General features: G+C 51.3%; 11 protein-coding genes across 11 annotated transcripts; 6 read left to right on the plus strand and 5 right to left on the minus strand.

Moving 5' to 3' along the window:
* Window positions 1–338: 338 nt before the first annotated feature.
* PMZ80_004842 (uncharacterized protein) lies at window positions 339–1567 on the plus strand (the record flags this gene model as incomplete). The annotated part of the gene is made up of 3 exons (XM_064873265.1): window positions 339–578; window positions 644–819; window positions 889–1567. 3 exons carry the CDS (start codon window positions 339–341, stop codon window positions 1565–1567), a joined length of 1095 nt encoding a protein of 364 aa, XP_064730369.1.
* Window positions 1568–1840: 273 nt separating this feature from the next.
* PMZ80_004843 (uncharacterized protein) lies at window positions 1841–3301 on the minus strand (the record flags this gene model as incomplete). The annotated part of the gene is made up of 1 exon (XM_064873266.1): window positions 1841–3301. One exon carries the CDS (start codon window positions 3299–3301, stop codon window positions 1841–1843), a length of 1461 nt encoding a protein of 486 aa, XP_064730370.1.
* A 722-nt stretch (window positions 3302–4023) lies between these two features.
* On the plus strand, window positions 4024–5673 carry PMZ80_004844 (uncharacterized protein; the record flags this gene model as incomplete). Its single annotated transcript, XM_064873267.1, has 1 exon — window positions 4024–5673. The coding sequence occupies one exon, from the start codon at window positions 4024–4026 to the stop codon at window positions 5671–5673; it is 1650 nt and encodes a 549-aa protein (XP_064730371.1).
* Window positions 5674–6745: 1072 nt separating this feature from the next.
* PMZ80_004845 (uncharacterized protein) lies at window positions 6746–8487 on the plus strand (the record flags this gene model as incomplete). Its single annotated transcript, XM_064873268.1, has 2 exons — window positions 6746–6859; window positions 6970–8487. 2 exons carry the CDS (start codon window positions 6746–6748, stop codon window positions 8485–8487), a joined length of 1632 nt encoding a protein of 543 aa, XP_064730372.1.
* Window positions 8488–8699: 212 nt separating this feature from the next.
* On the minus strand, window positions 8700–10102 carry PMZ80_004846 (uncharacterized protein; the record flags this gene model as incomplete). The annotated part of the gene is made up of 3 exons (XM_064873269.1): window positions 8700–9491; window positions 9559–9827; window positions 9880–10102. 3 exons carry the CDS (start codon window positions 10100–10102, stop codon window positions 8700–8702), a joined length of 1284 nt encoding a protein of 427 aa, XP_064730373.1.
* A 601-nt stretch (window positions 10103–10703) lies between these two features.
* On the minus strand, window positions 10704–13859 carry PMZ80_004847 (putative NRPS-like protein biosynthetic cluster; the record flags this gene model as incomplete). Its single annotated transcript, XM_064873270.1, has 1 exon — window positions 10704–13859. The coding sequence occupies one exon, from the start codon at window positions 13857–13859 to the stop codon at window positions 10704–10706; it is 3156 nt and encodes a 1051-aa protein (XP_064730374.1).
* A 1516-nt stretch (window positions 13860–15375) lies between these two features.
* PMZ80_004848 (uncharacterized protein) lies at window positions 15376–17104 on the plus strand (the record flags this gene model as incomplete). Its single annotated transcript, XM_064873271.1, has 3 exons — window positions 15376–15846; window positions 15985–16679; window positions 16735–17104. 3 exons carry the CDS (start codon window positions 15376–15378, stop codon window positions 17102–17104), a joined length of 1536 nt encoding a protein of 511 aa, XP_064730375.1.
* Window positions 17105–19549: 2445 nt separating this feature from the next.
* Window positions 19550–21445, plus strand: PMZ80_004849 (uncharacterized protein; the record flags this gene model as incomplete). Its single annotated transcript, XM_064873272.1, has 1 exon — window positions 19550–21445. One exon carries the CDS (start codon window positions 19550–19552, stop codon window positions 21443–21445), a length of 1896 nt encoding a protein of 631 aa, XP_064730376.1.
* Window positions 21446–21601: 156 nt separating this feature from the next.
* On the minus strand, window positions 21602–23890 carry PMZ80_004850 (uncharacterized protein; the record flags this gene model as incomplete). Its single annotated transcript, XM_064873273.1, has 2 exons — window positions 21602–23720; window positions 23793–23890. 2 exons carry the CDS (start codon window positions 23888–23890, stop codon window positions 21602–21604), a joined length of 2217 nt encoding a protein of 738 aa, XP_064730377.1.
* Window positions 23891–24544: 654 nt separating this feature from the next.
* PMZ80_004851 (uncharacterized protein) lies at window positions 24545–25519 on the plus strand (the record flags this gene model as incomplete). Its single annotated transcript, XM_064873274.1, has 1 exon — window positions 24545–25519. The coding sequence occupies one exon, from the start codon at window positions 24545–24547 to the stop codon at window positions 25517–25519; it is 975 nt and encodes a 324-aa protein (XP_064730378.1).
* Window positions 25520–25576: 57 nt separating this feature from the next.
* GIT2 (glycerophosphoinositol permease) lies at window positions 25577–27241 on the minus strand (the record flags this gene model as incomplete). Its single annotated transcript, XM_064873275.1, has 4 exons — window positions 25577–25848; window positions 25903–26965; window positions 27015–27028; window positions 27088–27241. 4 exons carry the CDS (start codon window positions 27239–27241, stop codon window positions 25577–25579), a joined length of 1503 nt encoding a protein of 500 aa, XP_064730379.1.
* Between the last annotated feature and the right edge of the window lie 628 nt (window positions 27242–27869).

Genomic DNA, 27869 nt, shown 5'->3' on the forward strand with positions numbered 1-27869 from the left:
GCTGATCTGTGCGTTAATGCTACTATACTTTGCCGTAATTTTGCCCCTAGAGTCTTGGATCGACAGTGACCACGACTGCCAAGCCAATCTCAATAGTCTACCTATCTCATGGCACAATTCATGATGACTTCTGTACTACTGAGCAGGTCGTTATTGACACCATCGGCGCACAATATCTGCAACTTACCTGCTTTTCGCATTCAGACCACTCGTTCTCTGCAACCTTGTGCTATCTCGTCTTCAACACAGCGTCTTTGCGAGAATTATCATACGACTGTGCACGCGACGAAATCTAAGATTGAGCTGGGCCTTCTTCTTTTCTGATCCGTCCATCGAAGATGATCTCCCCTTTGGAGGATGTATCCGACGACAGCTCGCGCAAGCTCCTCCACTCTTACGACGTTGAGAAGCACGCTGAGGAAAAGCAACGTGCCGAAGTCGACAAGCTTTCAGCGTTACCATCATGCAATGTTGACAGCGAACCTATGGTCAGCACGAAGCAGAAGCTTGTTGCATTGCTCGGGTATTTTCTCTGCAATATCGGCCTCACTGTATACAACAAAGCCGTCCTTGGGAAGGTACGTTGTCTGGCTTTCTTGCAAATCTCATGTATACGTGGCAGACACGCTAACAGTTCGTCTAGTTCACATTTCCTTGGCTGCTGACAGCATTGCATGCTGCAGCAACATCTATTGGATGTGGAACAATGCTAGGGCTTGGCTATTTCCAGACCACCAAGCTCAGTGGCAGAGAGAACCTTGCATTGCTAGGGTTCTCCTTGTTGTATACGGTCAACATTGCGGTTTCGAACGTTTCACTGTAAGTATCCACATCTGGCTAATGCTGTCCCTCTCTTTCCTGAAAATTCCTGCTGACCTCTTGCGGTAGTGCCATGGTCTCGGTTCCATTTCACCAGGTTGTTCGTGGTACTACGCCGCTAGTCACGACAATGATCTACCGCTTTGTCTACGGACGAACATTCTCAAGCGCCACATATTTGTCCCTAGTGCCTATCATCCTCGGCGTATCGATCGCCACATATGGTGACATGGTATACACGCGGACTGGTTTCGCTATGACCTTCCTTGGAGTTATACTCGCTGCCCTCAAGACAATCATTACGAACCGGATGATGACAGGTCGCCTGGCGCTGAGCTTCTGGGAGCTGCTTCTGCGCATGTCTCCATTGGCATGCGTTCAAGCATTGATTTTCGCGTCAATACAAGGAGAGATGGCAGCATCGATAAAGCTCCTACGGAATGGGTTGCTTGCTGCCCCCACCGGTGCAACAGCCCTTCCAACGCCGCCTCGAGCACCCACCATGCTGGTACCGATTCTGCTCGGAAATGGAGCTCTCGCGTTCTTTCTCAATATCTCCAGCTTCAGGACCAACAAGATTGCTGGAGCGTTGACGATGACGGTATGCGCGAACATCAAGCAATGCCTGACAATAGCCCTCGGCATCGTCCTGTTCGATGCTACTGTTACACCGACTAACCTTTGCGGTATCGTTATTGCGCTTGGTGGAGGTGCTGCGTACAGTTTCGTGGAGCTGAGGTCCAAATAGAGAGATTGGGGTATCATGAAAGCGGCTTTGGCGTACACCACTTACTTATTAGCAAGGAGTTGTGGATCCATAGAATGAACTTGTTTTACTCTCTTCATAGAGCATGTTTTCTGATTATTCGTGCACGATCAATGTACCCATCATCAGTATCTACGCAAAACTATCTCAGTACATGCCGTTCTTGTTTCGAAGAACCGCAGTAAGAAGACGCGTTCAAGACCGAAGTGCGAATGAGATGTCAAAACCCAATATATGTCATTAAATACGTAACCATCAATCCGCCTGGCCAAACAAATACTCCTCATATCTGCCACACAATGAACTCCAAGGAATCACCTTCACTTCCTGACCTGCAGTCCAAGCATCTCCAACCCCTTCCTCAAGACTCTGCTTGTGACGAAGCAAATCGCCCGCATACGGGTAGAACCAATTCCTGTGCCACCACATCTCTCGATACCCTTTCTTGCCTGTGAAGTGAATCAGGGGGAATACTTGTTTCGTGATAGTGTTGACACCAAGAGGTAAAGACGACCATGAGCCAAGAGCTTCTGCTAACATGGAGCTGTGTGAGGTTGCCAACCTTTTACCCTTCTCTGGTAGTGTATCCAACGGTGAAGAATCCTGAAGATCCTCAGGCAGGGCGAAATGGTGATATGGATTGAAGTGTTTATGGTCGGATTTCATGGAATCCGACGACTGGTTGTACATAACCCAGGCAATATAGTCCTCGTAGAAGGCGACTGTCTGGAAGAGGGCAGACTCGTAATCTATCCCAATGTGATACTCGGTCCGCTGCCCATCCGGAATATCCGGAATTTCTACTGTCTCCTCTTCGCTCAGCGTTGGTACTTCTGCAGGCTGTCGAGCATAGCTCTGTTCTGCGAAGACATTTGCAAAGTAGAATTGGTCAGAGTTCTCGGTGTGATTCGCTCTGATCTTTTCCAACGTGGCGATAAAGACATCTCGAACATCCTTGACAGGCCCCATGATGGTACCAGAGTTCAACCACCGCGGACGATTATGCTCGACAATACCGTGGTCTGTGTCAGGTCCAAAAGCTTGGAGAGACAAAGTCGAATCGGGAACAGCCCAACATGCTGCCCTCGAACGTCCTCCAGGCCAGCAAAGTTTGTCCTGACCGAAGAAGACTGTATCTAATGAGCTTCGCCTCACCAGGAGATGCCGCGTTCCGGTGCGGGAGTATTGACCGCTGCTGTCCCTGACAAGAGAGTGGTATCTCTCTATGAGGACGCTGGGTGGTAGTTGGAACCAAGCATCGTAACCGTCCACCATGAGGACTAGGTCGTCGTCATGTTGAGGCTCGAGAGAATTCAGATGGTTTAGTATTCCCTCGACCTTGGTGAGATGTTGGACGTAGTCGTCTTCATCTTCTGGCGCATTCCAGTTGATCAAAGTTGGCGACGGATAGCCAAGAATGGCCGCAGAAAGTAGTAACTGGCATAGGTGATGATTGCTGCTAGTAGCTGGCACAATCAGGTGCAAGGGAGATGCCGAGTCAGGAAGATCAAATGATTTGGTGTCTCCCGCGACTGATAGTCCAACGTGTTCCTGTGCAGACAAAATGAGCAGGCTGGTACTATCAAGGGCAGCGCCTCGTGTCGGGACATAAAAGGGGCGGCTTACCGGTCGCAAGGTGAAAAGGATAATCAGACTGACAACGACGAGCGTTATCAGTATATGCGATCTCTTTACGGCTGTAGGGAGCGGAAACATAGCAGGGTGTTCGTCGACGCTTACACGAACATGGCCTTTGGACCGCCGGTGGAAGGACTAAGCATATACCGTTTGTGAGTATGTGCTTCACCAGTTGTTTGCATTTCCGTAACGGTTGACTGTAGAGACCATATTAGCTACTGATGCTCCAGCCACAGACGCAGCGGAACGTTCGGCACACTATTCTCGGTTAGTCGGTAGTCTACAGCGTGGGAGGCAGGGATAGTCTCTATGGATGGAGTCTCCAACGGCTTGACGTCGACAGGGGAAATTGTCCAATCGTGGGTGAAAGTCTGTTTGCCTTGCACACATCGAACCACAGAAGCCGACATCCGTCTTGTGCAAACGCGGCCTGGCTGTCGAAAAGTCCACTCCCAGCAGAAGTACCACCTGAGACACGCCTTGTGGTTTCTCAGTGCTACTCTAGGCAGGAGAAACCCCAAACGCAGCAATTTGCCACCTATCATTTCTAAACCTTCGCCAAAGTTCGCCAAGTAACGGGGCAAAATCAGAACTGTGATGCAGTGGTTCAAGAGAATGTGGTTGCGGTACACACGGCGCGGCTCTGTCGATTGCGCGTCGAGATTCGCAGCCGCAAATCAGGAGGCGGTTACTAGGGTTGTTCATACGAGCAACGTCCGAAGAGTAACATAGGGTCTATCAGAAACAACACAACGGGCAGGATATGGAACTACCTGATAGCACCGAGTCGTGGTAAAGTCATGCAACGCTCATCGTACAAGCTACCCTTGATTGCACTTGCGTTTTTGTCAATTTGCGTTCTGATTTACAGTACATGGTCTAGCAACACCAAAGTCTTAAGCAGTCAGGGTAATCAGCACAATCAGAACACTCAGTCGTCGTATTATCATCTTCTGCTACCAGCGTCAGAAGCCAGCGCTGGACTTTGCAAGACGATCTTTAGTGCGGCTGTTTTAGGATATCCTACACCACGTCTTCTCAATTGGCAGCGGAAGTTCGAAGATGAGCACCTCATCTTTGGTGGCTCACATATTGCGAAGATCGAAGGAGTTCTAGGCTTCTTACGGCAATTGGAGCCTCAACACGATGATGAATTGGTCTCGATCGTCGATGGCTACGATGTTTGGTTCCAGCTTCGTCCAGAAGTGGTGATATCCAGGTACAATGAGATCAACAAGAGAGCTAACTATCGCATCCGGTCACGATTGGGTATGAAAGACGCTGAGGAGAACAACGTCAAGCAGACTGTCGTTTTCTCTGCCCAGAAGAAATGCTGGCCTGCCTCGCCGGATGATGCAGCCTGTTTCGCAGTGCCGCAATCAGAGCTGGCGGCAGACATCTATGGACCACAAACTGATCACGATATCGACGATGAGAAGAACCCCTTCGCCAAGATGCGGCAGCGATACCTCAACTCTGGAACGGTCATCGGCCCTGTAGGGGATGTTCGTGCTATATTTGAGAGAGCAGCTGAAAAGGCTTTAGTGAGCACGAATTTTGGGAGCGATCAGGGCATTTTCGCCGAGATTTTCGGTGAACAAGAGTATCAACGCGAGCTTATCAGAGCACAAAACTTGTCTCGACTGCAAAGGATATTCTTAGCGTTGAAAAGGGTCACGGTTGGCTTGTCTGAGCTAGATGACGTTACCTCGCCACACCCTACCCATCATGGGATGAATCCAGCTACACCAGGAGGGCGGAACTACGAGTTTCATATTGGTCTAGACTACGGTGGCGAGCTTTCTCAGCCTACTGTGTTCTCCGAGAATGACCTTGCATGGCTGAAACACAAGGATATCAACGATATTCGTGACAAAAGTACAATGGCTGGCATGGAGGGCAAAGTACGTGTGAAAGGACTCCCGGGTGATGTTGCGGCATCAACGCCGCCCTTCTGGGCGTCCGACGTTGCCTCAGCTGCAAATCTTCCAACCAGTCAAACCTGGGAAGATATGGCGGTCTACACAAACTTGTGGACGGGCACTACCCCCGTCGCCATCCACCATAATGCGCACCACGACGGCCTTAAAGCCCGCATACAGACGTTCTGGAACGAAACTTGGTACTTCCCTCACTTGCGGGAACTGCTGCACGCGAGCGCTAGAGATATCCGAGCACCTGTTGCAGTGCTAGAGAACAGCGGTGTCCAGCATGAGTGGTGGGATCCCACAGACGAACGAGGAGGAGCTAGAGTAGAAATTGGTTCATTACCAGGGGATTGGATAGGATGGCAGGACATGTGTGGAACTACAGAGATCACTGACGAGGTTTTCCGTGATGGAAAAGGTGCATGGAATGATCCCATAGTATTCCTATCTTGGGACCATGGTGTCGCTGAGGAGCAAGTGGCGAGATGGCGTGAGAGCCATAAATCGTCCATGAATACATGAACCACGGCCACTGGCCAGCTGTATCGTTATATTCAAAACTCCTTCAGGTGCTTGGCATTGAGATCTTGGAACATCCTCCTACTGACGTCTGCCTTTCGAGGTGCATGTCATACTATACTCTTGAATTATCATTGAAGTTTGTAACGGCAGATAGTCTCGTTAATTTGCTTTGCTCTGATACTAGTATTCGACTTTTGTTCTGCCTGTGTAACGTCGCGCATACCGGATAAAAGCACGCACCTCTTTTCTGGGGGCTTCGGCAGACCTGCTCAAATTCCTGGTCGATGCCAAGCACCTGAAGTACTTTTGAATATAACGATAAATCGCGTTACCTTCTAACAGTACCGTTCAACGCTCACGAACCAGGTCGTTCCGTGATCGCCACATCATTTGACTACCAGATTTCAGCCGGTGCAAGTCAGCCGCTCAGACTGCTGTGCTAAAACTGTGCACACTGGGCTATGGTCATTCTATCTCGCCTTCTAAAGCTGCGCGAAGCGCTTCCTCGGTACGCCGTATCTACGTGGTCAGCCACAACATGAAACTCGACTCCGTTATAACTTATAGCCTTGCATATCATCTAAGCAATCATCGTGCGTGTTTTGAAAAGGGTTCACAAGCGGCAAAATGCTTTCACCGAATTGTAAGCGTGGCACCTCAGGCGGAAGAACGGCAACACCGTTTCACAAGGGCGCGTGCCAAGTCCCTAGACCTGGTTCGCCTCTGGTGCTCACCTCTTGTGACAAGTCTTGATGCGCTGGTGTAAGAACAAACTTTGGCTAGGTCTTCCACGTATCCCGGACCATCAAATGCAAATCTCTTCGTTCATCGATGTCGAGAGATGTAGTGGACTAAGACCTGACGAGGCGGATATCGGCGAAGTGCTCGAACATTATGCACAGCTAGTCAAAATGACAATAGTACAGGTGCTTACGCGTCGCAGCGCGTGAAGGTGGGTCTGCCCGGGCGTTACATAACCTTCACGGACTGAGTGTGAAGTTTTGTTCCAGGAAGTTAGAAGGTACTATGAATTGCGACTCGGACAATACATTATCGCACAGTGGAAGTCATAATGGGAACGCAGCTGCCAGTGTTTACGAGAAGACTGAGATTCAACATCATTGTAGCTACGACCATACTAGCTTTCACGCTCATATTCCTTTTGACGGTTGGTTCCAATAGGACTGTAAGTACTATCACTTGATCACTCTCGCATCTTCGATGATTGCGATCGCGATTCTTGGCAAACATATTTCCACCCATGTTACCCAGTCTTGTTCGCTGACCTGACCGTAGCAAATTTACGACACATTCTCCGCTGGGCGGCAGGGACACAATGGCAAGGCCGGGGTGGAGAACAACGAGCTCAGCGAGCGGCTGCACGTGCTTCTGCCAGCGACGCAGGGAGACGTGGACCTTTGCAAGACTCTGCTGACAGCAAAGATCTTGGGGTATCCGACACCTGGATTGATAGCATGGGATGAAGAATACAATCACCCAAATCAGATGGCAGGCGGCTCCCATCTTGCAAAAGTCTTCCGCACGCTAGACTATCTGGAAAGTCTTCAACCGGCACAGGACTCTGACCTTGTCATGATGATGGATGCGTATGATATATGGTTTCAGCTCCCACCAGAGGTATTGATTCATCGCTTTCATACCATCAATCAAGCTGCCAATGCTCGCATACAGCAGCAACTTGGGCCCGCGACGATGGATCACGGCATAGAACAAAAACTGATCTTCGGAGCTGGGAAGAGGTGTGCACCGAACCAGCTGCACTCCGTTGCGTGCTACCCCATCCCAAAATCACCACTTCCTGATGACCTCTACGGAGAGAACACAGACACAGTGATCGGCAGGAACAAATACACAAGCCACAGACAGCGATACCTTAATTCCGGATACCTGATGGGGACTGTTGGTGACGTTCGTACCCTGCTGAGAGCGGCTGCAGAGGAGATCAAGAACACACCTGACCACGTTGAGCTTGACAATGGCAGCGGTGGATCTGACTTCCTGTATCATGGTAGTGACCAGTCAATCTTCAATACTTTGTTCGGCAGGCAGGAATATCTGCGGGCGTACCTGGCTCAGGAAAATCCGCACGAAGGACAATCTTCCCTAGGCTCACCAGGCGGATCTCGACTTTCCGCACGCGATGCTATTCGACGGAGCACTTTTGGTGCTCAGGGGCGACAGAGCTCCAAAAGGACAACAAGCAAGACAAGCCTAGAGGGTATCGAGATCATGGATCCACTCAACCCACCCTTCACCCATGAGATCATCGAAGCAGCAACAGACGCAGAAATGCAACAATGGGAGTTAGGTATAGGCCTTGACTACTTTTCCGACTTGGGGCACCAAACAGTCAATTCAGAGCACGACGTAAAGTGGCTTACGTTCGCCGACGAGCCACTCGACCTAGGTTTTCCAGGCAAGAACAAATTCGACTGTCCTCCACGGGTTGACAAGGATTCTGCTCTGGCGGACATCACGAACTCAACTACGCCTTTCGCCGGAGCCTCGAACGAAGCGGGTGCTCGCTGGGAACAACTGCCACTGTACACGAACCTCTGTATAGGAAAGGTGCCTGTCATGGTTCATCACAACGGTGATAAGGGCGCTCGTGGGTACAGATGGCCAGATATGTGGTTTCATGGCAAACTAGAGGCGATGCTTCATCGTCAATTAGAAGCAGAAAACGCTCAGACAAATCGAAAGAGCTCGAATGTGATCGCTTGGACCGATAAAGGGGCCGAATTGTCTTGGAATGACTTATGTGGGGTGTACGAATCATCGATATATGAATGAAGAGCGCCAATTTCTGCTTATCAACACAGTGTATTCAAGCGAAAAGTTCACGGTTTTGTGATCCGAAGACAGAGCTACACTGCGATAATGTCTCCCTGCGTACACCTCGAGCGTGCTATGGCGACAGAATTGCTCTAATGCTGATTGCAATGCACACGAGGTTGACTCCTGATCACACCATTCTTGGACGGGTACCATTATCGGTCGTGTCACTATTCAGCAATGGTGACTTTGTACACGCCCTTCTTCCCGGTCAAAAACCATACACCAGTCTTGCCAACAGGCTCGAGGTTGAACACGATATCGTCACCAACATTGAACTTTCCTAGCAAAACGCCGGCGCCCCCATCAGTAGTGTCAACAACATCAACACCACCCATGCCCGCGACGAGCAGCAACTCCCTCCCATTCCTCAAGTTCGACAGCCGCAGCCCATCCGGCCAGCCTCTCTCGACGACATGCACGAGCCTCTTATTGCCCAACCTTCTAGTGTCCTCGTCGAAATCAAATGCATAAACGTTTCTCACGCTGTCATCCCAGACCCCGATCGGCTTTCCACTTGTGCTGTTGCTCTCAGCAATGTACAACGTTTTTTCGTCTGCGCTCAAGGCCAGACCATTGGGGTGCAGGACCTCATTGTTGCTCAGCACGAGCAACTTCTTGGATCCCGTGTGGAAGAAGTAGATCGCTGTCGGTAATTCTGGCGGTCCGACTCCGGGCCAGGATTGAGCCCAACCGTATGCTGGATCGGTGAAGAGGATGTTGCCTTGAGATGTGAAGATTAGGTCGTTTGGCGAATTTAGATGGGCGAGTCGGTAGTTGTTCACTACCATGGAGCAAGTGATTGTCTCGTCTGTTGCAGAAGTCTGACCGGGCTTGGTGGGCAAAGAACAATTCCAGACTGCTGGTGTTGGGGAGCCATTGGTGGTCAAGTATAGCCGGGAATCGTAGTGGGTTGCACCGTTCACATTGTGAAGTGGAGGACTGGTTCTGATCTTTCGAGTCTGCAATAGTGATTAGGGGCAAAGACCTTGGTGGATGCCAGTGGCAAGGAAATAGATTGGAACGTACTTCGTGTGTCTCAACGTCCAAAGCCCACAGCCATCCAATGACGCTGGTATCAGCAAAGACGAGCTCTCCGGTCTGCGATAGATATACTGGCGCTTCATGAACATGATTTGCATCCTCACCTTCAAACGACTGTATAGTTTGTAGCTTAGCTTCAGTTCCTATCAGCTCCAAGAAGGCCTCGTCAAAGGCAATGAAACTCGCAGTCTTCGTTTTCTGCATGCATCCCACAAGTCCAGCGTCCGCCGATTCTACATTCAGCCAGGATGACTCTAGAGGTCAATGTCAGTCTGTACAATGTATCGCAATTGCTTTGGAACGTACTGATACTGCCTCCGCCCCATTCTGGAACGACGGCAAGGTTGTCCTTGAAGAAAGCGAGTGATGTCCTCTCAAAGCCTTCTGGATTTGACAACAAATACGAGGAACAATCTACTTCTGCTAGGACGGCAGGATCATGCTGGTATTGAGGCTGCTGTGCACCGAATTCGGCAACCGACTGTACACCAAGGATATTGGTGAACCAATCTTGTAAGCTTGCTGCCATGCTTGCGTGTCATATGCCCTGGGATCTGTCGGAGTTGAGAGTGGTCATCCTTTCAATCGCATGGTCCGTAGTGAAAGGTTTACATGTTGCCGTGGCCAAGGACCACGACATTAGGGGTTCGAGGTATAAAATTCCCCGCACCTGCAAACTGCCCATCAACCTTTAGCTGTGTGCGGAGAGGTGTTTTGCCAAAGGCACGAGTTGCGGAAAATCCCGACGGAGCAGCCGGATCAAGGACATCTAGGCGCTACAGCCGTCGCACGTCGCCCGGAGAAGGGCGTGATCATGCCTAATGCCCCCAATCTATGGGACTCGGCGGCTCCGTCGGGTTTCCACAGCTGCAGGTGGTATGAGAGAGATAGAACCACGAATACAAACATCCGGCAGCACCGGCACAGAAGAGCACACTGTTATCAATAAGTAGTCTTTAGACTAGACATCTTCGCAATACGTAATGCAAAGACTTCCCAGTCCTTGCTCGCCATCTGTGATCGAGCGTCCCTCGCATAAATGCCCACGTCCAACGCCAATTTATGCACTCCTGAACACCTTGCAATGCCTATGCCTTTTTACTCACTGGGTGTACTAAAACCAAAACGCTCTATGCAGTCGTGCTCCACGATGTAGCCAGAAATTGCTTCACGAACTTGTTCACCAAATCTTGCGTCAGCGCGGCGCAATCTCGAAGAGCAGGCGAGAGGGCCTCTACAGCTTTGGTCTCATAATCGAGACCAGCCTTGGCCTCTCTATCATGATCGTATTTGCTCGAAAAGAACTCAAGAAGCTTGAAAGTGGGGTTTTCCTCGACGTCCGAGTTCGACTCACGTAGCCGCCGGATCCATTCGCGCTGGCCAACTTTGTCGAATTTGAGACCAGCTTGCTTCAGATTCGGCAGCAGATCTTGTGTCCAGTGGAATGTGTTCGGGTTCACCACGTTGAAGAATGTCCCAGCATCTTCGGAGAGCGAAATGTCGTTGACTGAGCTTGCGACAACATCGACTGGCAGCCAGCGCGGTCTCTCGTTCAGTGTCGGGAGGGCGCCGATAGTTGTTGCAGCTTGCAGCATCAGTGGAATGGCTTCTGTGTCGTTCCAGATACCATGCTTCTGATCGGCTACGATCTGCCCGACTCGTAGCACGCGTGCAGCCATGCCTGTTTGCTCAGCAGCCTTGGCAATGATGTTCTCGGTGACCAGTTTCGATTGCGCGTAGCCCATACCTTGTGCACACGACAAAGACTCTGGTAATGCTTCTGGCACAATGGCGCCTGGTGTGCGAGCGACTGTGCTCACTGACGAGCAAAAGTTGAACGAGGCTGGCTTCGGAGACTCCGCAGTCAGGCAGAGCAGCATGAGGTTCCTTGCACCCGCGATGCAGTCGTTTTCGAAGCTACTCAGTCTCTTGTTGAAATTGACAGACCATGCACAATGGATGAGTGAGGCGACACCCGACTTGAGATGAGCGTACAGCTCAGGTTCAAGACCAAGATCTTCTCTTGCAAAGTTTGAAGGATATGCGGTAATCTTTCGGCGTGCTTGCGGTGACATCTGGTGGAGCACTGCACGGTCGCCCAAGGAGATGAGTGTGCGGCTCATGGCGGTCTCTTTCGAAGATGCTCGAACCAGACAGCAGACTTCCGATATGTCTTTTCGAGCCGCAAGCTGTGCCACGACATGAGCACCTAATGACCCAGTCGCTCCCGTAACGACCACGATCTTCTGCTTTGACTGTGATTGGACAGGTACATGCTGTGGGAATGTGCCATATTTCTGGATCAAGCTTTCCATCTCTTCTTCCACATTTATGGCGGACGCGGTGGCTCCATCTCTGATGCTGATGAGGGCTTGGGACAGTTTCGATATGCTTGGTTGCTCGAAAACAATGTTCTGAGGCAGTGTGTTGCCGTTGAGCTGGATGTCTTGCAGAATAGTGCCACGTAGTCTGCTCGATTGAAGCGAGTCAATACCCAGAGAGAACAGATCTGTGCTGTCAGCAATTTTTTCGGAGTCCATACCAGATACAAGTGCTGTGATCTTCTCCCGCAAGTACTGGCGCAGCTCACAATCATTGAGCATAAGCGTACCGCTCGTAGAGGCCTTCAGGCTGAGATAAAGGGCCGCGATTTGATCGGCGAACTGCTTGTAGAATGCTTGTCGAATGAGAGTGCCCTTGTCTGTCTGTGGGTATGGCGTACCCGCAGGAAGAACCACGATTGTCTCTCGGGCTATTTGAGCGTAAGCGGCCGCATCATTGTTCTCCTTCTCAATTGTTGACCACAGTCTGTCGATCAATGTGTTTGAATCGAGCTCCGCCGCTGTGCCTGATGCGACTATCATCATGCCTAGCCTCGACTTGCCAGAGCCAAACACTACAGCATCCTTGACGAGGGCATTATGACGTACAGCCATTTCCATAGGTATCGGGATCGCCTTCTCACCATTCATGAGCACGATTGTATCATCCAAGCGGCAAGCATATTTCCAAGCATTCTTGATAGTCGGGTGAGGGCTGAAAGCATCTTTTGTGGCGTATGCTCCATCGTCCCGGTTGGTTGCCACTTTCGATGGCCAACCATCAAGGATAATCAGCTCATAGAGATCGCCGCCTTTTGGTTCAAATCGTGCATATGGTTCTAGCTTGTCGTGCACCCGAACGTAGTTCCAGGCTTTGTCACCTTGCGGCCGAAAAGATGTCATGAGCTGACCAGTTTCTGTAGTTCCATAGTGGCTAATCAAGTTCACTCCATGTTCGACAAGGAGATCACCCAGACCGTCAGGACAGGCTGAACCTCCGAACATTACCACCTTCATCTTCGTCAGCATTTGAATTCCTTCTTCGCTTTCGCTGAGCAGTTTCAGTGCGTATGGGACGCCATAGAAGATTTCGAAAGAGTATTTACGTCCGATGTCAAGCAGATTCCGGCTAGTCAGCGGTATTGAAGCGTTGTACATGAAGATCTTCTTGTGACTGGTGAAGCCTCTCAGGACACTGCTCAGGCCATGTGCGTGGAAAAGGGGTAGCGTGATGAAGCCCTGCATGTCCATGTTGTTTTCATAATTCCTGAGCGCAGCGCCATGTGTCTGGTAGATCGGCTTCGGCAAGCCGGTCGACCCTGATGAGTGAATGATCCATGAAATTTTGTTGCTCTCCTGGCTCAGGTCGAGCTGCTGGTGAGCCCCTGACAGGGGCTCTTCATCTGAACTCACTCTCTCGTACTCTGGCCTCGACAGAACTTCGAGGACGCTCAATCCTGGGACTTGAGCTTTCACACCAGTAATGGTCTTGTGGAAGCTCGGATCGATGCAGATGTGAGAGCAGTTCGTCGATCTGAGCAGAGACACATAGGCTGCTTCTGAGATTCTTGTTGACAGGAACAGAACTGTAAAACCTAGCCTGCTCAATGCGAGGACTGTCACGAAGTAGTCGAGCGAAGATGGCCCAAGGATAGCGACCACTGATTCGGCAGCGGCAGAATCAGGCCTAAGAGGTAGTCGTGGCGCAAGATGGCGTGCGCCAGCGTCAGTAAACGCATTGATCTGTTCGAAGGTGTACTCGACGTAGTTGACGCCTGCTGTTGGGTAGCCGAGGATGGATGTGTTGCCAGCTGAACGTGCTCGCAGCGAGATGAGCTCCGAGATTGTTCTTGGTGTTGGAGGTGGCGGAGATGATGGCGGTGTTGGCACTTCTATAGTACTGACCAAAGGTGCCGGCTTCACCTGGCTGTCGAGCGGCACTGAGAGGATGTCAATTTGTGCCATATTGCCTGTGTTCCTCTGAGAAGTGCTGATGAAATCGTCACACCTTCAAGAACATCGTGGCATCTGTAGTATAAAAGCACTTGCTTACCTCTTGGCTCTTCCCCGGACATCCTTGTACTAGATACGGCGTGCTATTCTTCGTCTGATGCCGACACACTAAGGTCCATCAGAATTCCTGAGACATGGAAGACTGGACAGCCAGGCTTTCGAGCCGGCGGCAGACGACCGAGACTTCTCACAAGGCATTTCGCTCGAGTCTCACCATCCAGAAGCATACAGTGCCTCCATCCGTCCCGTGAAGTAGTGGCAACAACGGTAAAACACGCTCCTCCGGCTTTGATGATGTGGGGCGAGCCCCGAGTGGCACATCCCCGCAACTGTTCCGTCGGGTCGCTAGCTCCAAAAGCTGCCGTCCGGAACGTTCAGCAGTGCGCACACCACTGCAGGCGATCGCAAGTTGTTTCGCTCGAGTCAATCTCGTTGCTGATGGCAGCCCAGGAGCCCGCCGCATGTGCGATGAGATGCGTCGGAAAGCATAAGCTGGACTTTATTCCAAAGCTATGCTTCCACAGAGCTAGTTAGGCACTGCGGATTGTCACGGTCTTCCAGCTTTAGATCATCAATATGGCTGGCCAATCGACTCACGGCGGCAACAGACGACACGGTAGAAGAGGTGGTGCTTTTGCAGAATTTCGAGGCCTCGGAATGTAAGCTTGAAAGACGAAAGTTGTGTGCACTCTCACGGTTCGTAACGACCTACTAGTGCTGAACCGGCTGCGCAGACACGCTTTTTGAAAATCGCGAGCCGACACGGCAAGGCGATTGGCTGATGATGATTGATGATCACGTGACACGCGGAGCGCTCCCTGATTTATCTTCTCACCAACTTGCATATCCGTCCTAAAAAAGAGCTTTCGCTCGCCCTGTTGTCCGGTCCCTAATCCACACGGTTCGTAGAGGAAAACGCGTCAATAGCTCTCTTACAAGAAGAAGGCACTACGCTATTCTGGATCTGGCACAGATCCCGCTTGGTACTGCCGCACTACCGAAGAGTTGGGCCCAAATTCTCATTTTGCAGAAGCTTTCTGCCAAGTGAGCTTGGCAGCATTGGAGCTCGTCCAGGTGACTATCAGCCGTCGGAACAGTGCCTTTGAAATGTGTATCGGGACAATGTCTGGAGGATGTTCTCCAGAAGACTGCCGGTTCCTACCCCGGGTTCCTCGTTGTTACCTCCGCCCAACCTCCACACCAACTTCAGGCGAATCTCTTGGCGGTCAACCACGCGCAGCTACTCTACCGTCGGAATGCTGGTGCTGTTCCAGGCAATCTGAACAGATGCAAATAGATAAAGGTCCCCGCAGCTTCTATCCTAGCATCTATCATCAATCATCGAAGCTTCAACAGAAAGCATCGAGGTCATCTTAACCTTCCACTTCGCTGAACAATCTCGAACAGCATTGAACAGCGGCGAACAACTTGTCACAAGCCAGAACAATCCGGAAACACCGCCCGAACCATGGCGACGATGTCAGAGAAGGACCTCGAGTCCAAAGTCGAAACTCTTGAGGTATACAACAAATATGTCAAACTGGGCATATCTGAGGAGGACGCCATGTTCTATGAGAGCTTCTCAGCAGAAAAGAAGAAGAAGATGCTATGGAAGGTCGATATCCGACTTGTACCATGCTTAGCACTCTTGTACTTGTGCGCTCATATCGACCGAGCCAACATTGGAAACGCAAAGATCGAAGGCCTGCTCGAGGACCTCAACATGTCATCTGTCCAGTACAACATCGTTCTCTCGATCTTCTTTATACCCTATATCCTTCTCGAGGTTCCATCAAACGTCGTTCTCAAGAAGTTCGCGAAACCGTCACAATACCTGGGCATACTGGTTGTTTCTTGGGGTGCGATAATGACTGGTACTGGCTTCGTCAAGAACTTTGGTGGGTTGATGGTTTGTCGGATTCTTCTCGGTATTGCAGAGGTAAGCAGGCGTCCTCCCAAGTTATGTTTCCCTGGGCTTGCTGTTATGGCATTCTTCCATTTTGTGTCGGACGATTTCTCTGCCATGGTGACCCCCTGAGCTACAATTCCGGGACCTTTTGCTGACAGAATGACGTAGGCTGGTTTCTTTCCCGGCGCCGTTTATCTGATCACGAGATGGTACGATTCGCGCCAGCTCCAGCTCCGCCTAGCCCTCTTCTACTGCGCCAGCGCTCTCTCCGGCGCCTTTTCCGGACTCCTCGCCTTCGCCATTGCAAAGATGGATGGCCTCGGTGGCTTATCTGGCTGGGCCTGGATCTTTGTTCTCGAAGGCGCCGTCACAGTGCTGATCGGTTTTGCCACTCCACTTGTCATGCCCGACTCACCTGAACTATCTTCAAAATGGCTCAGCCAGGAGGAGATCCGCTACCTGCTCATCCAGAGAACGATCAAGGAGGGTGGAAAGGTTAACGCCACCGGGGAGGTCGCCGAAAAGTTCAAGTGGAAGCTTTTCCGCGAATTGGTGACAGATTACAAGGTCTACCTTCAGGCCTTCATTCTCTTCACTGCCTCTACGTGTGCCTACGGCCTCAAATTTACGATGCCTTCTATTACAAAATCGATGGGATACACGTCTTCCCAAGCCCAATTAATGACAATGCCGCCCTACGTCGCTGGAGCAGCATCGGCCCTCATTATGTCATATTTCAGCGACAGATGCCAGTGGCGTATGCCTTTCGTGGTGGGCCCCATGGCACTTATTACACTCGGCTTCTGCATCCTGACGCCACTGGCGCCGAATATTACAAAGCAGATCCCAGCATGCTACATCGGGTGAGTAATACCCCCCCTTATTTTTGCCCTACAGCTTCACTAACGTACGTTACAGCGTGATGCTCATATGCATAGGACAATATCCAACTAACCCCGCTGGCTCAGCCTGGATAGGCGGGAACCTCGCGAACGACATGAAGCGAAGCATGGGTTTGGCCCTGAACATCGCTCTGGGCAACACAGGGGGTATCCTCGGAAGCTACATCTTCCTCGACTCCCAGAAACCGGGGTACCCACTAGGCTTCGGCCTCGGTCTAGCATTGGCTGCTCTCACGATTTGCAGCACCCTTTTCCTCGAGTACTCGTACTGGAGCATCAACAAGAAGAGGGACGCTATTCCAGAAGAGAGGATCAGGTCACAGTATACTGATGATGATTTGGCGAGAATGGGCGATAAGTCACCACTGTTCAGGCACAAGCTGTGAACAGGAGGTGAACAATATGGAACATTTCGACGACAACATGTGGCGTAGGGGAATTTCACGGGATTATGAGATACGCATTAGCGAGGAGCATTGTCATTTGGGTGTTCAGGTGCAGCAGTCTGAACATACTCTAGGAGATACCCCGGTCCATAGACACAAGTCAAAAGTCGTGATCTATCTGCCTATCTCACGCTTATCCGCTTGTGCTTGTGACGTGTTTCCTTCCTAGGTGAGTACACTCATCGAGATCGGATTCAGCTTCTGTTTGCGCTGCTTGCTGTCATTGACGCGTAACGTCCTGTTCCGAATCATGGTTGATCGGAGCTGTATTCCTTCTATCTGATACAGTCGAGGGTGTCATCAAGGTGAATTAGATACAGAGCCTGGCATTCATAAACCTGACAGACTATATATGCTCGAGGAATATGCCTAACTTTAACGTTGTTTTATTCATATCATACTCGCCATCAGCTTCACGTTTTTGTACGTTGAGGAATATACCTAATAGCCTTGGAGCACGCCGCACAGCGAAGCTATGTGTCCGACCGTCGCACTGAAGAGACATGTCTGCATCGAGAAGGAAGCACTTTGAAAGACACGTTCGAAATATAGTTCATTGCCGAGGCTCGTCACCAACTTCACCAGCGCCTTGGTGGAGGAGTTGGCGGGACTGAATTCGCTCTGATTTGTCGATAATTCTGGCCGTGTTCTCTCCGTACCTTGCTACTCTTCGTCTTCCCTTGTCAAACAATCATCCGGAAGCGAAGAAGTGGCAGCCTATGCGCGACTAGCGGGTCCATCTATGAGGCCTGGAAACGACAACGTTTTTCGCGTGATTTTAGAAGGCGTGTACCGCGGGTCATAAGTGCACAACTGTCAAAATCAAAAAGTAGCGTGGTTCGGGTCTTTTAGCTATTTTGACACTGCGCGCAACAGCTACTGACCTTCTTGAAGCCTTCCGGTCTATAGCGAAGATACATATACGATTAAAGACTCTCTACGGAGTATAGCGTACGACGCGGATCAATATTAACGGAGTAATTAATATAGGAACATTAGGCGTAAAGGGACGGTAAAGCATTACGGCGAAGTAAAAGGTCCTCTAGTGTAGCGCTCTCTACACTTAGCCGTATAGCTTCCTTCTCTATCACGCTCTTCTACGCTGCTAATACAGGACTATATATTACTATATAGTATTACAGACCTATCTTTGTAGTGCTAGCTAGGGTATAAATAAGACTACTAAGGATTAGGAAATAAAAAAAGCTTCTTGCGCTGGTAAACCAATCTGAAGCTTTTCGTGTAAAAGCACTGAAAGACCCGAACCACGCTAATTTTTAGTTTTGGCAGTTGTGCACTTATGACCCGCGGTAGGCGTGGCGAGCGACGGGTAAGCTCACTTGAAGCAAGAGTCTTGGTGGCTAACGAGTGATCAAAACTGGGTTGGTCTTGGTACCTCCAAGCAAATCTCCTATTGGCGTGAGCTGTCGCTTCTTGACCCCCAGGATGCCACTGGTGGGAGCGCTTTCCCGCAATCACCTCCACAATCTGCGGTCGCGCTTTCCATTCTTGTCAGGCCGAGACCATCAGCTCTGAATGTAATCAATATCATCCGTAGGTTCAAGGTAAAATGACTCGCGTCCAACCTCATGCAAAGCACAGCATCTACTGCCAGCTGATGTTTCTTTGCGACACGCGCTAACAGGGCACAAAGTCCGATACGACTCAAAATTACAAATCTCGGTAATGGTCGATTCTACGAAACCCAGATTCTTATGTTCAGAATGCCGCAAATCCTTTAGCAGGGCTGAACATCTCACCCGACACCAAGCTCTGCATGATGGCTCTCAAGCATTCAGCTGCGATCGATGCGACAAGCAGTTCCCTCGTAAGGACGCCTTGACGAGGCACACCTTGACTCACGATGGCGGACCAAATTTACTGGAAAAGAAAGCACGAGCCTGTCGCGCTTGCGCAAAGTCAAAAGTGAGGTGCTCTGGAGAACGTCCCTGCGTGAGATGTAGCACCAGATCCATCGAGTGTGATTTCCCTGCTCCAAGACCACACCACAGCTCGTCCGCGATAGTCCTCAGTCCCGAATCCGATGCCGCCGTTGCGCCTTCCGATCATGATGAAGCACGGCCAGTGCACGCGCCGCATCCAGACAGCCCCAGTCGACTGCGGGAGGGCACTCAGGCGGAGGCTCGTGGTTCGGTCTCAACCAATGGCGGGATGTACGACCTTCGGCAAGTGAATAGCATCCATTCACATACGAGCGAGACCCCACGATTTGATTCTCGGTACTGGACGCCCAACGTGCTTTCTTCCATCAACTGGCTTCCTGTGTCCGACTCAGCGGGCCACCAAAGCTTGGATAAAGTGAGCTCTGTGCCTTCACTGCCATCACCAGTGTACAGTCGTGCAACTCCAGCAGACCTAGATCATATGGCTCAAGTACACAAATATGAACCCATGGGCAAACCGCGGACGATGTCCTCGACTACTGAGCCACATGATCACAGGCCAAACGACAGCACCAGGTACTACGGTGAAAGTAACGAGCGGCTACCGAGGATCAAGCGACAAAAGTTGATAGCCAGGAGGCCTTCAGATTTGCGAAGCCAGTCTGGCTGGAGATTGGCCTGGGCCACGCCCTTGATCCAAAGGAGTCCCGTCGGTCCACATTTCGCTGACTTCGAATATGAGGACATGCGCAATGCATTTTTCACATTGTGCGTTAACTGCACCCCTGTTACGACGCCCTTCATGTCTAGCGAATTCCCATCGCTAGAGGCGTTCGATTATCTGATCGACATCTTCTTCAAGCATGTTCACCCTTCTTTACCGTTCGTCCACCGGCCGACTTTCAATCCAGACCATGAAGGTCGCTGGATCCTTCTTCTGTCGATGGCGAGTATTAGCAGCTGGTTCCTCGAGGATGAGATGGCAGACGAATTTGCTGAGTCGTTACTGGAATTCTTGAGGCGAGTGACTCTATTCTTCGACTCGTCTAATGGCTGGCAACGCACCTTCACCAACTGCAGACACGCACAGATTGTCCTCCTCTTCCTCCTCTCGGCTTCCGCGTCGAAGCACGAAAGTGTGAAAATGTGGAGTGATCGCTGTGTAGGAGAACTGTGTTACCTCGTCAACTCGTCGATATGTCGATCATATCCTAAGGGTCAGTACGAACGAGCAGGAATGCCTCCAAGCGCCGAGTGGCTGGTTTGGTCCGAGGACGAGCAAACGAGGCGTACAGCGTTCCTGGTCTGGCAGGTCGGCTTCCTGCGATTCATGCAGCACGCGGATGGCCGACCACCGGTGACATTGGACTCAATTGCGTCGATCAGGCTACCATGTACAGACGCCATGTTCGAAGCTCAAGATGCAGAGACATGGCAAGAGCTAGAAGCAAGATCAAGTCCAGCTACATTTATTGAAGCATTACAGAATCTCTATCTCGACAAGAAGTTGCTGCCGGAGCTTGGAGACTTCAGCCACATACTATTAGTCTATGGAGTCATTCAGCGGACCCGAGAAATGCAAGACCACGTTCAACAGCCCCTATCCCGCTTCGAACCATCAGCCGAAAAACGGAGAAGCAGCGAGATGAACGTCCAGCCTGTCTGGGCCCCATCCGTACCCACCTACCAGAAATGGCGCAATGCAGCCTGCGACTGCTTGGACATCCTCCACTGGCCGGCGAACTCAGTCCATGGCATGACAGCAGGTCTCGAACCAGCAAAAGCGATGCATCTCCACTTCGCTCGGATTCTGATGCTCGTCCCACTGGACCAACTACTAGGTCTTGCACGAATGATCAATATCCCCTTCGCCAGCTCAGCCGACACGGGAAAATGCTCCTCCGAAGAAACAGAGATGAAGCGCGCAATTCAACGCTGGGCCGTCAGCGATCAGTACAAAGCACGCTTAGCAGCCATCCACGCCGGGGGCACGTTCTGGCATGTGCGGAGGTATTCTACTGACGCCCACTATGAGCCGTTCGTCGTGCTTGCGGCGACTCTCACGTTGTGGGCACTAAGCACCTTTTCGCCTAGGCAGCGGCGTACCAGTTTTGGGGCATCACCGCGTCAGGTGGACGCCTGCGACATTATTCTCTTGGATCGACCTACAGATGACGATCTTGTACAGCAGTTTGTGCGCGATGGCACGAAGATGCATGTGCATATGACAGGGATCGACGACCTGTGGGCAGCGGCTGCTCCGTACAGAGTGTTGAGTGAAGGCAAGAGACTGCTTGCACGGCTGGACGTGTGGTCTGGGGAAATAGAGCGGGCTATTAGTCTTCTGGATGGCTTGATGATGGCACGGTTCGTGTGAAGTTCTCGCGCGATGAAATTGAGATTGCAGGTGAATGGCTTCAAGGAATCAAGCACCAGACCTGAAGGGTTAGACCCTTCACCCGGTCCCTGCCAAAACTACTATTTTCGTCGCTTGTCTTTTGGAATGTTTGGCATGTAACAGGCATAGTCCGCATTACGACATGCCAAACGGGTACATATCCCCTCTCATGCTACTGGCACCTATCGTGTCCAGACTCTCCCACCCAAGATCAAGCATGTACTGGAAGCTAGCATCGCTATTCGAATTCGGCGTCAGCATTGCAGAGAACATCGACATATCATTCAATCCATCGTTACCCGTACCCGCCATATTCTGGTCCATCGGAGGCGCAAAGGGATCCGTGATATTCATCGCTTGATTTGGGCTGAAAGAGGTATTGTTCAGGTTATGTATGCTCATGGCATGGTGCTGCTCGTTCGGCTGGGTATCGAGCCGGCTGGCGATGTTCGGTGGCGCCTGGGCTGCGCTCATAGGACCCCTGGGATTTCTGCGTTTTGCGAGACTCTTTTCGGCCTTCGAACGCAGGTGAGCGAGTAATACGTGGTGGCGTTCAGCTTGGCTACCGGGTGGCGGCAGAGCGGCCAGATGGTCGTGGCAGCGTCTAGCCTTGTCCATGCATTCGTCGACATTGAGGAATGACTCCATGTCACCTGGCAGGGTGTGACGGACGCCTTGGATGAGCAGGACGTATAGAGTTGAGATGGCGACCAAGGCCACGTATTGCGTGGACCAGAACCCGCCGTAGCACTGACCGTGCTCAATGAGAGTTTCGATGGTTTCTAAGATCATGATGATGGCTGAGATGCATTCCTGTATTGATCGTTTCGCTCGTGCATCTTGACTTTGTGAAAATGGATTGGCATCTGCGTGTCCAAAGTCCATGAGGAGACAGCGTCTTGTGGCGAGGATGCGGACGTGAGTAACTGCGAGTTTGAGAATTGTGTTTTGCCGCTCGAAGGTGCGTTGACCGGTCATTGTTTTGCGCTTTGGTTTGAGGAACTCGGGTAGGGCATCCTGCCATTCTGCCAATGCGTCCAGCATGTTATTGCTTCTTTCGAGCAGCTGGTCGTTGGTTAGAGAATGCAACGGGTAGAGCTGATCGTTGCCTCGAGCCATGAGCTTAGCTAGTTTAGAATGCGCAATGAATGCTTCCAGATTACCGTGCCGTGGCAGGTCATCGATCGACTCGGAGGACATCAGGTCATTGTCAGCGATGTTTTGAGGTAAAGGTTGGTCAACATCCTCATCCCGAATCAGCCTCGGTCTCCCAAGCATTACGCTCAGGTAGCCGTCGAGAACATATGCCGACCAAAATGTGCGTTTCCGGCATTCTGCGTCGAGAATGTTGACTTTTGATGAGGAGGACTGGCGTCTGTGGATACCTAAGGCAGTAGCGACAGAGATCGCAAAGCTGAAGCAGTATCGACATTCGTTGAGGCGGAAAGTGCTCAGGAAGTACAAACACATACCAATGCGAGCTTGCACACTCGCCAATGATGGGGGTCCAGGCTCCTTATCCAGTAGAAGCTTTGCTCTTTCCGAACATGCTATGCTCACCCGAACGTCCCCTTTACCCACTTGTGCCACACCAGGGGACACAGGGCTGTGTAGAAGTGTTTGCGCGCAAACAAGCAGCACGACTGCTTTTTGAGCCGCTGTGAGCTGGCGGTCTTGCGTCACGTACGTAGTAGCCCATCTCCTCACCGTAGGATGATGCAAAAACCTGTAAGTAGGACTGATGTACTGGAAGTATCGATCTAGAATGTCGTGTATTTGCTCGACAGTAAAGATGGGCTCGGACAGTAGAGAAAGGGTCTCGGCATCCAGCCTGGGAATGTCGCCGTATGAAATGAGTGGCGCTTGCGAAATAACTACTTCATCTTCTCCGTGACCTACCGCTCTGTCCTGAGGCTGACCTTTGTTCCACTGGCCGTACAAGAACGAGATTCCTGATGTCGGTCCAACATGATGCCCGTGCATGAACGTTTGCGGTGGGTCAATCGAGCTTCGTCGGGAGTGCACCACATCGTTGAAGGTACTGCCAGCGCGACTCGAGCCATTGCTCTCGTCCAAGCTCCTCTTCAGACTGTGAGGTCTGTTCTCAAGCACTATTGGTGAAGCTGAAGTAGGACCCCGGACATGCTCATCTGCTGGCGACGACGCGCTTGGCGGTCCATTGGCATACTCACATGTCACCTCCTCTCTCACGCAGACTTCGCAAGGAAAAGTCCCAGAGCATCTGACTTTGCGTCTGCCACATTGTCAGCTCCCATGCAATCTGAAGCGCAGAGCAACACGTCACACGTGCGTCCAAAAAACTCACTTTCTGCAGAAATTACACGCGTTCGAGGTTCGAGGGTACCGAAGCTTGCGTTTCTTAGGTCGCTCTGGAGAACCGGGGTTTGCCACGTGCTCAGACATGATGCCAGCGGCTCAGCATCGTCGGAAGCAGCATGGAGACGGAACGCACCTGGCATTTGCTCATCATAATAATGGCGATAAGAGGAGAGGAAGGAACGATTGAGGACTTTCCGACGGCAGACGGAAGGAACAACCCTCCTCTTGACGGAACACGGAACTGACCTCGGAGGCTCTCCGCAAGCGCCTTGGCAACAATTCAAAGCTAAATCGCCCCAAAATGCCCCTCCAGATTCTCCTCTGCCCCACGTCTACCCACTGAATTTAGCCGGCTGAGATACCACTTCCAGTTGTTCATCGAAGCATGAATACGACATGGAAGACAAGGATGTCGCAAAAACACCGATAGAGAACCGAGAAAGGTATCTAGCGGCATCCATAGTCGGGCTTCGAGAGGGTCAGAAGCAGCAAAAGCCATGACGGCAGAGGTAAGCGGTCGTATATCAGCCAGAAGTCGCCAGTCCTGTAGTCGCTTCTCTCCCATATCTTACTCTGCAATTCATACCTTGGAAGATTCTTGATCGCGACTTCGTAGTCACTCATTCAGTGGCATTCCAGTCCCTGTTACTTTAGCCCTAAAATCGACTTCGAACAAATACGCCGGTGTGCTCAGACCTATCCCCTGACTGACCGATCCACACCAACCAACCCGCCACCATGGCCCTCAACCGTACCTTCACCCTCAACACCGGCGCCAAAATCCCCGCCGTCGGCTTCGGAACCTGGCAAGCAGCCCCCAAAGAAGTCGAGCAAGCCGTCGAGACAGCCCTAAAGTCCGGCTACCGCCACATCGACTGCGCCGCCATCTACCGGAACGAAACCGAAGTCGGCGCCGGCATCAAGAAGTCCGGCGTGCCCCGCGACCAGATCTTCATCACCACGAAGCTGTGGAACACCAAGCATGACAATTATGAGGATGCCGAGGCGGGCTTGAATAAGTCACTGAAGGATCTGGGTGTGGATTATGTCGATCTGTACCTCGTTCACTGGCCTGTTAAGTTCGCGAGGGGTGAGAAGTGGTTCCCGCTTGATGACGCTGGGGTGTTCAAGGCTGATCATACTGATATTACGAAGGTTTGGGGATTTATGGAGAAGCTCTTGGCTACTGGGAAGACGAAGGCGATTGGTGTTAGTAACTATAATGTGAAGAGGCTGAAGGAGACGCTGGCGAGCTGTAAGGTTAAGCCCGCGGTCAACCAGATTGAGATTCATCCTTACCTGACGCAACCGGATTTGGCGGCGTTCTGCAAGCAGGAGGGTATTCTGCTTGAGGCTTACTCGCCGCTTGGCAATAACCAGACTGGTGAACCGATGACGTTGGATGACCCGGAGGTTCATGCTTTGGCGAAGGAGCTTGATATGGATCGTGGTCAGATATTGGTCAGCTGGGGTGTGCAGAGGGGTTGGGTTGTGTTGCCCAAGAGTGTGACTGAGAAGAGAATTATCAGCAACTTCCAGGATAAGGAACTGCCTGAGGACGCCATGAAGAGGTTGGATGCTCTTGAGAGGCATAAGAGGTTCAACTTCCCTGCACGATGGGGTGTGGACATCTTCGACGAGAGGGATGAGAGTGAGCTCAAGAAGATTGCGAAGGAGGCTGGCGAGGAGAACAAGACGAAGTTTGCTGCTTAGGTAGATTCATAGACTTTCCAATAGGCCCATCTTAGCTTCAAGGTGTCTTGTATTCCCTTAGTGATCGAGCTTGGGTTCATGGTCAACCACGTTAGCTTCCCTGAACTCCTTGCTGCCCATGGTTGATGTATCGAACCCATTTTCCTCAAGATACGCTCTGAACTTGATGTCTTCCTCCTCAATTGTGTCCTGACCGATATTGGGTAGCAAGAATAAGGCGATGGCGGCAGAGAAGAAGCACAATGAGCTCGACACATAGAACGGGTATTGCCCAGCCTTGACCTTGTCGTCACCGGCTGCAGCCTGTATGATGGGAAAGACATAAGAGCCTGAGACGAGTTAGCAATGACCTTGAGTGCTAAACAGTTCTTCGGTTTCCGTACCAACGAAAGCCCCGATCTTTCCCATTGCAGCGGCAATGCCATAGTACTGTCCTCGAATGGCTGTAGCGCAGGTTTTGGAGGCCACGAGGCCGATGTTGTCTCCAGGACCGATCTCTCCGACAGCTAAGAAGATACCATAGACAACGACGAAGCCAGCGACATGTGCGGGAGTGTTGAGATAGCCATAAAGTCCTGACATGATGAAGCCGACGACCCCCTGAGCTGTGACACCTGCGACGAGCGCATACTTGGGTCCGATCCAATCGCTCGTGAATGCTCCAATGAAAGCTCCCGGAATGTAGAAAGCGTTAATGAGGGTCGACCAGCCAAGGCTGACCCAGAGTGGATAGCTGTCGCCGAGGATGAGGTAAATCCAAGAGCTACTGTATATGCCGAAGGAGTATGTCAAAAAGTCGTAAATGAACCAGATGATTGACACCACCAGCAGGCGGAACCAGTAGAACTTGATGATGAGCATGTATGGGTACGTCGTCATCCTTTGTCGATTGTACTCTTCAGGTTCTTTGAGCTTGATTCGAAGCCATAGCAGACTCAGGGGGGAACCACGGCAAGTCCAAGCGCTACCCGCCACGCAGCTCGGAGGTGATTGTCGGTGAAGATCAGGACGCAGATCATTGGCACCAAAGTGCCAGAGACGAATCCGAGGTCGATCTGAAAATTGGTGAAGAAGATGAACCATCGGTTGCGATGGCCTCGTTTTAAGTTCGGCGGAGCTTTCTGCTGCACCAACACTGCCAGCAGGATATTCTCCTCCCACGCCGATCCCAACCAGAAAGCGGTATGCAGTCAGCGCAGCGAGCATTCCACCGAGTGTGCCACCTGCTCCATATGCTCCTGCGGGCAATGCCGAAAAGATGATGAGGATGATCGTCGAAATAAGGAGGGAGTTCTTCCGGGACCAGTAATCGGAGAGGACGCCAAAGACTAGTTGACCAACGACCGTGCCGGCGAAGGCGATAGCGTTGACATTCTTGCGTTGGGGTGAGTTCGTGAACGCCTTACCGTATATCTGCCCCAGAATTGTGTTGACTGAACCGATGACCTGTGATACTCAGCTTCCGTCCAGTAGGGTTGGTGTCCGACGGACTCACAGATTGCACGTAGCCTGTAGAATCCTTGTGTCAGCGATGGCTCTCAACGAAAGTGGGACAGAGCTTCAGGTACCGTCACTGAACAGACCTGCACCGCAGGCAATCGTAGGCCATGAGCGCTCCCATCTGCTCTTTGGTACCTGGTCTAGAGGTATGGAAGAACTTGGGTGAAGGTGACGAGAACCTTCCTCAGGGTCACTGCTATGCGCTTCGATGCGCTTGTCCATGGCCTGAAAGATACTGATACTTATAGTAAAGGGTGTAAGAGCAAAGTACAAGGGAGAGAAGGATTTATGAATACAGCAGAAGGAGTTCGAGGTAATAAGTGGACGTGATGAAAGGTCTATGCCGGTTAAGCGTTATCAGCAGACACACCTGCCGCCGTGTCACCTTCATCGCAGCAAGAAACAGATGCGGCATGCGCTTGGTGGCACCTGCCATTTGCCGCAGCTCAAAGTCACCATATCGTATTGGCTCCAGAAACCTGGAACATCGAAGGGAGAATACAGAGGCTGAAAATTAAGCATGGATAAGCTTCATGAGGCATGTTCAAGCTCGATTGAGTTAGCGTGGGAGCCAGCATACGCATGCAGGATCGCAGTCATCTCATAATTGGCGACTTTAGAGGTCTGGGATTATTTACTCTAGCGGAGATTGACGCGTGATCACAGCTGTCAATTGGCAACTAGTTGTTCGTATGGTTACATAGTTCGACAGTGGCACACATGCTAACGTCGACTTGGGAGCCACATGCGCTCACGCTTTCCTTCCTTCGTCGCACGAGCTAGGCAATGGGGCTACTTAATTGGCAACGGCTTCATCATCTGAGAATCTGCGAGATGACAGCGTATCGGT

Source organism: Knufia obscura (genome assembly GCF_036327395.1).
Source record: "Knufia obscura strain CCFEE 5817 isolate CBS 148926 chromosome Unknown scaffold_5, whole genome shotgun sequence".
Taxonomy (NCBI): Eukaryota; Fungi; Ascomycota; class Eurotiomycetes; order Chaetothyriales; family Trichomeriaceae; genus Knufia; species Knufia obscura.